Genomic DNA, 11,260 nt, shown 5'->3' with positions numbered 1-11,260 from the left:
AAAAGTTCCGGAGAAGTAGCAGAGGAAGTGAATGAATAGAATAAATACATAAATCTGGGACATTTTGACTCAGAGGAAGCCACTCCTCCCAGCTGCCCTTGAGCGTTTCAAGCCGCAAGAAGGGATGAGAATCCCAAGAGGTCGTGCCTAGGTGTTTTCAGCGTTCTGCCACGTCCTCCTCTCCTCCCCTAAACTGACTTTTTATTCTAGAATTGATCTTCAGCCATGCTACCATGTTTAAACCGCACAGTAAATACAAATCGCCATGTGGGAAAGGTAGTGAATTAGCAGAGTGTAGAATTCATTTATTTGGCCAAGGTGCTTTGCCACTGTCACTCTGCTTCACCATCAATTTCTCGAATGACTGCCTACTTGATTCCTAGAGGATGGAGACCTATGTGGAATCCATCAGTGACTTATTTGCTATCAGGGTGTAATTTCTCCTCTTTTGAATTGTTCTGAAGGACTCTGTCGTTCCCCAAATTCCAGTTTCAAATAATTTATTTTTCAGACACTCTACTGTAATTAAATCTTTATTTGTAGTCCTTCCTCCACTGGACATAAGCCTCCTGAATATGTGCGCTGCCGCTGTTCTGTTTACTGCTGTGTCTCTAGACCTAACAGAATGCTTGGTAGATGGTAGGTTCTCAATAAGACTGAACGAATGAATAGAAATGATGCTCACCCTGTGTCCACTCAAAAGAATACCTCTTTCAAAGTCAGGGGCTTCACCATCCTCTGCCCACCCAAGATTTCATCACAACACAGACGTTTACAAATAAGTTAAAGTAGCCAACAATTTATAAGCTAATATAGTGTGTCAATGCATGCCAAAAGGATGATTTTCTCAGCCATCCATAGCTGAACCTAAAATAAGTCATTAGACTTATTACAGATTACATACAGTCAGTGTGCACTGGAGAAGATGGCAGAATGAATAAAGCCATGATATTATGACTCACAGACATAGGAAACAAACTTATGGTTACCCTAGGGGAAAGGGGGGAGGGATAAATTAGGAGTTTGGGATGAATAGATACACACTACTCTATATAAAATAGATAAACAACAAGGTCCTACTGTAGAGCACAGGGAACTATATTCAATAATAAACTATATTTATTATTATCCTGTAATAAACCATAATGGAAAAGAATTGGAAAAAGAATATATATATATGTATGTATAACTGAATCACTTTGCTGTACACCTGAAACTAACACAACACTGTAAATCAAGTATACTTCAATAAAAAAAAAATTTTAATAAAAAATAAAATTTAAAAGTTGTGATGTCATAAATCATTAGAGTGATCATCATAAGTTATTCAAGTGATAATCACATTCTTTCACTGCACTTCTGGTGCCTGGTACGTGAGCCACACCCATCTCTCTTCCATTTCTGGATTTCTTAATTTAAGCTGTGGAAATGTGCTCCTTTTCCATCATTTGACAGTCCTTCTCGCTCATATCCTCTCTGACCTCCCTGGGTCCAGTGTTGAGTTGAAGTTTTCATTGCTTATTCTCTGCACACTTTGGCGTTACCTCATGGTTTCCTGACTCGTGTGAGAGAAGTCAGCATCACAAGCGGGCTTTTGCCGAGATGTTTTCTCGTCCTTTCCAGCGCAGAACTCTCCAAACAAAGAGAGGTTATCACATGTGCCCGAGAGCTGCCTGGGAAAAGCAGGAGCTGTAGTTATCAAAGTTGGAACCTTTATGAAATATGCTTTTGTCTCCGTTTTTGTTGCGCTCAATCAGGTCAACAAGTATTGGCTAAGTGTTGAGCGCGGTTTCCTGTGGGATTGTGTAAGACCTTGCAGGACAATAAACGTTTGGGGGGCACTGAGTAATGCAGCCATTTCTGACCCAGCAGCCGGGAAAATGTGAGGCAATTTGCGGCTGCTGGAAGGAGGACAGCTGCGGCTGAGTCCCTACAAGAGCAGAGCGACCTCACCGCCGTGGACCCGGGCAACAGAGCCAGGCAAAATGGTACGTGGAAGGGCAGGTGGCTCTACAGCGTCACGTCCTACAGGAAAATAGGTTCGGATCTGGGTGTTGTAGAGCCTGAAGTTCACAAACTTGGGGGGAGGGGGGTGCTTTAAGAAAAATAGTGCAAAATTATGAAGGTGAAATTGCTGGGGCTCCTCTGGGGGCTTTGGATGGGACCATGTCATTCGGGGGCCTGCTATAGAAGAGTCACTGGAAATTCCCTCCTAGCTCAAGATCTCGTTCAGGGAACCTGTCAGGTTCTGTGTACATCACCATCAGCTTGATCTAGCTTTGTGTCTATTCCTCTGCTGATTTTCTCCATACTATTCTTAAGCCATTGCCCTTTGAGGACTTTTCTTTATTTCCCCTTTATTTACTTTTTTAATTGAAGTGTAGTCGATTTAGAGTGTTGTGTTAGTTTCAGGCGTACAGTAAAGTGAGTCAGTCATACATATACATATACACACATATTTACAAAAATCTATCCTTTTTCAGATTATTTTCCATTATAGGTCCTTCTGTGACTTTTCATATTGGCTTTGTAATTGCTCCCCAAAAGACAAAAAAAATGTTAGTCATGCCTTCTTTTACTTATCTGTGCTTTATAATGGGTTTTTTTTTTTGCTACGAATATTTATTCTTAGCTTCCTGAAGTCTCCCTAAGTCAGGGGCCTGCGGGTATTCTAGATGGAGGTAGAAAGATGGGAGGGAGGTGAACCACACAGTTGCAGCCACATACATAGAATTTTGAAAGTTCTCGCAGACCATGATGGTTTCATTGGATTTAAAAGGTAGTACAACTGTAATGTGCTCTAGGTCATTGCTTTTCCAACTCCCATGTGCACATAAGTCACCTGGGTATCTCACTAAAATGCAGATTCTGATGCACTAGGGCTGGGGTGGGATCTGAGAGTATGAATTTCAAACAAGCTCCCAGGGTATGCTGATACTGCCTGTCCGTGGGCCACACTTGGAGTAACATCCACGTACTTCTTTGTTAGAAATCGGTGGCACAAATACACAGTCAAACCGATTTTAAGGTAACCAGTCCCAGGATTGCAAGGCCGTAACAGAGCCACGGAGCAGGTACTTGTTGACGAGAGAAGGCGTGAGGTGTCTTCCCCTCCCAGTATCTCCTATCCCCAGGGGGCTGGGGGAAGGAGGGTGAGGACTAAACTTTTATGTTGAGGTCATCTCGTTGTCTCCAGTTTTTACACTTTGCTATGGTCTTTTTAAAAACTTCGCCTACAGAGTGATGAGGGGAAGGGGTGCAGGTTTCTGCAACACCTACTAGGGTGCTAGGCCATAGCATAGAGACAGGCCAGGGATCTGAACCCCCCAAAGCTTGGTGCTTTTGTCCACACCAACCTGTATCCTTAGCAGTGTTACGTGTTAAACTAATTCAGCACGATGTATTAGGACGTGAATTTATCACTTTTTGCTTTTCTTCTAAGGAAGGTGCCCAGAGGGGTGCGCTGGGCAGAGGGGAGGGAGCAGAAGGAAAGAGGCTGCTGAAAAGAAGGAAAGGCCTTAGCAAAGCTCTGTGAGGCACTGAAGATGAGCTTCACACCAGAAGCAAATTTTAGCTCTAACAGGAAAGGTATTGGCATTCTCTGTGCAAAAATGGCTTCCTAAAGTGTGTGCTTTCCATAAATTCATTTTGGAGCAACCAAGGTATGGTGTTTCAAAATGCTGGATTCAAGTGTCAACGTTAAAGGATTTCTGTCCGTATCATGCCGAGATCAACTGTAACTTTCTCTCGCCTGCAAAATGTCCTATGAAACGGGGATTCGTCAGCTTCTGTGCAGCTGGTATTTGTCTTTGGCCAGCATCTTAAGAGTTCTATTTTTGAACCACTTTACCTGATTCTGAGTTAAGCTTTCTGTTCCTGTTTAACTTACCATCATATTTTGTTCAGTTATTTAGCAGGAAGATAAGCAGGCCTGACCTTGGGCAAGTATCTGAAGGTCAAGTTTGCCACAGGTCCACCATTTTGGCTTTCGGAGCCCCCATCCCAGTCCGCACTTGGAGCGTCTGCCCTTTCCTTCCCGCCCTCCCCCCTCCACTGCCCTCCCACCACACGTATTATTTTAATATCTTGACACCTACCAAAATCTTAGGTAAATGATACGTAAAGTAAGGGAGGATAACCAAATCAAATAAAGGGGTAAGGAATTGCTACCCTCATCTCTCAATTCTAAAAAATAAAACTTTAAAGCCACCATCCTGAGCCAGCCAGGGAATATACATTTTAATTGAGGGAGCCATCCAGTGGCCCCAATTAACTATACATACCTTTCTCCCTTCCTGTCCTGACTCCTGCGCCCCTTTTGCACCACTTAGAATTTATTCCAACTTCTGAGATTGTATGTTCTTACCTGTTTTCAAAACGTGGGCTAGAGTTTTGCTATTTAACACTGCTTGAGAGGTTCCTGCTGAAAGAAGGAACCTCTAAAGGTTCCTTATTTATAGGTCACGTCTTTCTGATATTTCCAGTAAAACCTCCCTTGCGTGTACCTGGTCAGGCTCAAATTTATGCCTAGTTCTACCAGACCACAGGCTTTAGCAAGGCTGTCATACATTTAGCTGAACACATAGATCTCTTTTAGTGTATTTATTGCCATGATGGTGTGGGCAAGTGTCCCAGGCAGGACACCAGTGATCTGGCTCCGTGGGCTGTGTCTCTCTAGTCACGGTGTCGTGATTCTGGCTAAGTCACCTAGGCCGCCAGGGCTCAGTGTTGCCTCTATAAAATGACTTCTAGGGTTCCTACCACCTTTGATACCCTGTGGCTGCCTTCCTACATTTAGGTTAGAGCCTTCTCTGATTAGGAGCGTTACACAGCTGGCATATCCCTCTCTAACATCTGCGTTGTGGTCAAGAATATGGGCTGGGCACTGACACAGAAAACAAACTTATGCTTACCAAAGGGGAAAGGGCAGGGAGGGATACACTAGGAGTTCGGGATTAACAGATACACACCACTATATATAAAATAGATAAACAACGAGGACCTACTGTATAGCACAGGGAACTCTACTCAATATTCTGTAATAACCTATATGGGAAAAGAATCTGAAAAAGAATAGATATATATATATATATCTGAATCACTGTGCTCTACACCTGAAACTAACACAATATTGTAAATCAACTATACTTCAATAAAAAAGAATGGATAAGCAACAAGGATATATTGTACAGCACAGGGAAATAGAGCCATTGTTTTCTAATAACTTTAAAAGGAATGTAATCTAAAAAAATATTGAATCAGTATGCTGTACACCTGAAACTAATATTTTAAATCAACTATACTTCAATTAAAATTTTTTTTTATATTTCTCCAACATAAAATAAAATGAATATGGGCTATGGAGTTAGACTGCCTGGATTCAGACCCCAGCTCCTGCGCACTTGCAGCGTGGCCTGGTTGGTTTACTTATCTGTGACAGCGTCATCAGCTATAAGCAGGGAATGATGCTGCAACCTACCCCGTAGGGGGGCTTTGTTACAACTTACGCCACAGGATGGGGCTGTTTACGGCCTACCCCATAGGGCCGTTGTGACCAGTAAACAAATGCATCTTTAATTTTAAGGTTCTTTAAACAGCTCCTGGCACTTCGTGAGCCCTCCTTAAATGTTAGCCAGGATTATCATCACCGCGATCACTCACATCCTTCAAGGTCCAATCTGAATGCCCTCTCTTCCATAATATCTTTCTCAATTATCTTAAGAAAAATAATAAGTTTTCCTTCCTCGGGCCTTTTGTAGCAAAGAGTAAGGACTCCTCTCTAACTTGAGTTGTTTCTCTCCACCTTTTTCTCTTTTAATCATAAATAACTTATGGGTACCCATAGCGTGCCCAGTATTTTCACATGAAGTTCCTCATTTAAGTCACAGAAAGTGAAAGAGCTGTTACCCGTTTCATTTCACAGGTGAGAAAACTAACATTTACAGCACGGAAGGGGCTTGGTCAGGGTGACACAGTGCACGAGTGACAGTCCTGTCACCTCTTGGAAGGCTTCTGAGTCTACCAGCCCACAGCAAGCTTGCATATCCCTGAGCTACTGAAACTCTCTCTCAAACCCGTTCATTGTCACTCAAGCACACTGTAGGCTCAACATCAAGTGTGCTGCACAGATGTGCAGGCTTGAACTCCTTACTCTCATGATATCGTTTCCTTAGAAATGCTAAGTAACCATAATGATTCCAAGTCTGGTTAATTCAGCATGCACCTTTTATGTTTAAAACTTACACAGTGGTTGCTGACTTCCTTATAGAAAATACTGTACTGATTTCTGACAGTTTTTTTTTTCTTGGCTTCCCCTGCACTTTAATCTTTCTAGTTTCATGTGTTTATGGAAATAGGCAGCCTGAGCTATTTGGTAAGCAAATTGATGTGTCTGTTCTATGTAGGTAGTGATATATGAGTGTCCAGCCAAATTGCACCAGCTTCTCTATGGAAATAGATTTCTGGTTTCTAGCTTTAGGATCAAATTTTATTTTGTTTAGTTTAAAAAAAAAAAAAACCTTCCCAACTGAATTTCCCTTAAATGTGGGTAGGCAGAGCCGAGTTTGCTAGTCGCTGGACAGGCGGTTGAGTGAACAGTGGCCCTGAAGCCCTGTTGACTTACTGTCCTAATACGAGGCGAGAGACGTTCCATTTCTAAAAATTAGTCCTCACCATAGAAATGCCTTCAGTTTAGAATCGAGGCTACTCTAGGAGAAGAGGGAAGTACAAGGAAGGGATAGAAGCAAATAGAAGGAGAAAGGCAGGTCCAAACTTGATCAGGAACCAAGTATTGTCTCAGAAGAAACTGATCGGAGGTGAAAGAAGTGTGAGTCATCAAAACAGGGTTCTTTAACTTTGTTAAGATGCTCTGGAATCCAGCTCAGGGAGTGGAACTTTGAAGGACTTCAGAGGCAGGTGGCTCCAGGTGTGTGTGACATGAGAACCATAGATTACAGACACATATGCACAGCATGTGAACTCATTTTTGTGAAAATAAACACCTGCATGTGTAATTTGAAAAAAATCTAAAGGTATGTTCACCAAAAAGTTAAGTTTTCTTTTGCTTGTCTGTAGTTCTTGCTTTTGTCGAATAAACATATATCACATATGATTTTAAAGATGAAAGCCAAAAAATTCACAAAGGGCAGGATTTGGAATAAACATTTTTGTTAAAATTTGACAAATTATATTTCATTAGATGCAACGACGTGTATAAACTCTTGGAGATTTATTAGAAAATGTTCTTGAGGACTTGGTACCTTCCTTTCTACTCGATGTCCTTCTTCCCTTCAATATACAGAAGCGACTGTGAATTTCATTTGTCAGTGGTTTCAGTGGTTCATCATATTCATTTTTTAGGTAAAATTCCCCAAGAAACCATTCTTCATGTGATGAATGTGCAAGTTCTATAAACAGAGAAGCATGTGTATCATCATGTAGTACGAGAAGGGCTGTGCTCTACCTTGGACATTGGGATTTGCATTTTTAAAACAGTGCTCTTAATGTTACAAATTGATTCAGCGTCTGAAAATAAGTGTTGAAAAGTTAACTTTGTATTCAACTAACCAGGTCTATTTAACTACCACTCTGCTTTGAGGAGGAATGTTTTAGCTGTGGATGTAAAAGACATTTGACAAGAGTTTTCACAGTGTTCTCTTTCTGCTTTGTTAGTTAATTTTTTTCATGGAGAAATTTAAAAGGCAAAAAGTTCCCTACACCTCTGCCCAGTGTGATATGGCTCCTCCAAAGGGAACTTTAACTCACAAAAAGTAGACATTCCAGAGTTTCAGTAAGTCTTCAAGCAAATTCTCTTCCGGCCATAGACTATGGGTGTAGAAAATAATCTTATCTGAACAGGCGTGTGCGCAGAGGTTACCACGGAGGCAAAGGTGAAGGGAGGCGTGCTCCCTGCCTTCCCAGGGCCGGCTGGGTTGACTGTGTCCTGATCTCTGCCTCATCTTTGAGTCCAGGAAAAATAAACCAGTGGCCATGGAGAATAGCACTCACTGGGCTCAAAAGGAAACCCATTCTACTTTCACAAAAGAATTATACTTTATTTCCAGGTAAAACAATATTCAAAGCAAAAAGTGGCCAAGTCTTTATTATATTCAATGGCTAAGATTTCTACTACTTCTGCCTAGGAGACGAACAATGCCCTTGGAGAACATGTAGATATGTTCTGACTGTGTAGATAAATAATAAAAGCTGATTTGCTTGATTCCCATCTTTAGAGTCGTGTAGCCTATGTCAGGAGGGAAGCTGGCTGGGCCTGACCATGGTTTATTCAACGCCAAGCAGAGTTTCTTAGTCTCCCTTTCTTCCACTCCTACCATAGTGGGCCCATCATACTCTGCGGCCATGCCCCTTAGTGACTGTGTGGCTGCTTCCTGATCAGGTGATAGATAGGATGCAAATATCTTCTTTTTAATGCATGACCCTGGCATAGCCAGAGGGAAAATGAGTGCGGTGTCTCAGAGCAGTGACTTTTTGCCTAGAGCTTGAGAGTGAAAGACCTACAAGCACACTTCTTCAGCTCTGTCGAAATTAAGGTGAGTAAAGTTAATTGCCTTCAGATTATCAATAAACAAAGAAAGATAGTAATGATTGGGCATCTGACTGCTAATAAGCACGTGATTTCACAAAGCAAAGAACATAAGGAGGTTGGTCTCTTGTGGCCGACTGCTCAGCATTGCTTTTCATTACTAGACCTGATACCAGACAGAGGGTTGAAGCAACAGTCTTAGTAGAACCAGAAAATGAATGCATTTATTTTCCAGAAATACCTTAACTTTTAATGTTTTATGCAGTTTTGGAAGAAAAAGCAAGAGTGTTTTTAGTTTATGAAGCACCAATTCTTTCAGTTCTTTTAAATCTCTTTTGACAGCTTTTGAAAATGTTTTATGCTCAGAAACAGTGAAAATTATACCCAAGTCCTTTATGCTAAAGATCTGATCATGTTCAGGGACTGTGGTGTCATTTACAACAATATCAGAGTCTCACAGTGGTTTGGATAATTTGATCCAACAATGGGCCACATTAGTGGAGAGAAATTTCAGCTGATCAGTTACTTCAGACACGATGAACTGTCTGGAGTTCAGATTGTTTAAAGTTGGGTGATATTCAATTCAATTCAACAGATGTTCCTAGAATATTTAAGGAAAAAGGAGAATTTTGACATGGTGGTCTGGAAGGTAGTGTGAAGATGGTGAATTTATGATCCAAATTGGGAGATGAGTACACTGCATAAAATGCTATAAAAATATCAACGTATTTAAACACGTCAAAGCCAAGGCAGTAAGAAGAAAGTGCAGAAATGTGTGTGTTTAAGAGCCTGCTTCAGGGCTTCCCTGGTGGCGCAGTGGTTGGGAGTCCGCCTGCCGATGTAGGGGACACGGGTTCGTGTCCCAGTCTGGGAAGATCCCACATGCCGCGGAGCGGCTGGGCCCGTGAGCCATGGCCGCTGAGCCTTGCTCGTCCGGAGCCTGTGCTCCGCAATGGGAGAGGCCACAACAGTGAGAGGCCCGTGTACCGCAAAAAAAAAAAAAAAAAAAAGAGCCTGCTTCATTGCATTTTCCTCTATACTGTTGAATCTAATTTAAAAAAACTATTTGTATTATCCGTTAATGAGAAATAGTTGAATAAAAATTATGAAAGCTAAAAGACAACCTAGCTAGATGCTGCCAACATTCATTCTGATCATTTTATTTTATTTAGGACGACAATATGAACACAGAATCCATTCTAGAAGAACTTCTTCTCAAAAGGTCACAGCAAAAGAAGAAAATGTCACCCAATAATTACAAAGAGCGGCTTTTTGTTTTGACCAAAACAAACCTCTCCTACTATGAATATGACAAAATGGTGAGACCCTATTTATTTCATTGTTTTTAATGTTACTTATTTTTCTCAAGTCTCCACAAAGTGCTTAATATAAGGAAACATCAGATTTCTTAGCAAACACAGTAAAAATCAACTTGTACTCATCACATTGTCTTTTCTTAGCCAAGTTATAATTAATTCAAGATAAAGCATTTTCAAACATTGCTTAACTTTACTAAGGCAAATTGTAACTTTAGAACAGTGGTTCTCAACTGAGGGTGATTTTGCCCTCCAAAGGATACTTGGCAATGGCTGGGGACATTTTTGGTCGTCATCACTGCGGGAGGGGGGCAGTTTGCTACTGGCATCGAGTGGGTGGAGGCCAGGAATGCAGCTAAACATCCTACAGTGCCCAGGCTGGCTCCACCACAAAGAATCATCTGGCCCCAAATAGTGCTGAAGGTGAGAAACCCTGTCTTAACAAATGCTGAAAATAAGACTATTTCTGTGCAGCTGAGAATTCTATCACAGTAGAAATACTGAAATACTGTCATAAAATTGAAACAAGATGAAGATGCTTAATTTTCCTGAATAGATTAACCATATGGCAGGTGATCTGAAATGTGTTTCAAGATTAACAAAAAAAATTAAGTGCTGCTTGAAGACTTGCTCTTGGAGGAGTTTATGTCCACACTCGAAAAATATATTCTCTCATCATTAGACTTTGACTATTATGGAATAATTGGAGTGATTCTCACGTGCCCATCTCATCTCCCAATCTCCCTCCTAAGTGTAACGTTAACTTGATTCTGTTCTTTGTGCACCACTGTATATCACGTGAGGCATCTTATATTTTCCTTTTAATTCAGAAAAGAGGCAGCAGAAAAGGATCAATTGAGATTAAGAAAATCAGATGCGTGGAGAAAGTAAATCTTGAGGAGCAGACCCCCGTGGAGAGACAGTACCCATTTCAGGTAAGGGGAGGGATAACATTCCATCGGATGGATGACTCTCCTTTTAATATTTGCTATTATGAACTCAGTATTGGGGGGGGATAAAGATGTTGCTAAATGATTCATTAAGACGATGGCAGGTGCTTATATCTGTGTAACCATAGAGAGCATTCTCAACCTCTCTCTGAATCTGGAACATCCCCAGATGGGATTGGGGCCGTTTGCTAAAATTCTATCCACCAACCTGCCTTCCCCGGTGGGAGAGAAAGATAGATGAGTGTGTAGGCCTTAGTGGTCTGACTTGCCTTGGGGTCTGATGATCTCTTTCATCAAACATTGCGCAGCATTTCCAATATGCTACAAGGTACTAGGCACACTACCCCTGTCCCCAAGGCATTTACAGAGCATTATGATGCAGGGAGGTGAGTGTTAAGACGAAGGCGGCAGCGTAGCCATGGTGTCCCAGAACGGAGAAGCTGCACTTCTCA

General features: G+C 41.5%; 1 protein-coding gene across 4 annotated transcripts in view; it reads left to right on the top strand.

Annotated features, from left to right (window-relative positions):
- Positions 1-1,862: 1,862 nt before the first annotated feature.
- The window catches only part of BMX (BMX non-receptor tyrosine kinase), a 51,593-nt gene continuing 42,195 nt past the window's right edge, over positions 1,863-11,260 (top strand). For all 4 annotated transcript variants that reach the window (XM_060138255.1, XM_060138253.1, XM_060138254.1 and 1 more), the window contains exons 1-3: positions 1,863-1,988; positions 9,715-9,861; positions 10,689-10,793. In XM_060138255.1, the coding sequence (XP_059994238.1) occupies positions 1,986-1,988; positions 9,715-9,861; positions 10,689-10,793 (255 nt within the window). In that variant the 5' untranslated portion in view covers positions 1,863-1,985. The remainder of the gene's footprint in view (positions 1,989-9,714; positions 9,862-10,688; positions 10,794-11,260) is intronic.

This window comes from Lagenorhynchus albirostris, chromosome X (assembly GCF_949774975.1).
Source record: "Lagenorhynchus albirostris chromosome X, mLagAlb1.1, whole genome shotgun sequence".
NCBI lineage: Eukaryota > Metazoa > Chordata > Mammalia > Artiodactyla > Delphinidae > Lagenorhynchus > Lagenorhynchus albirostris.
The sequence above is the reverse complement of the archived record's forward strand: the minus strand, read 5'-3'. Positions and strand labels throughout refer to the sequence as shown.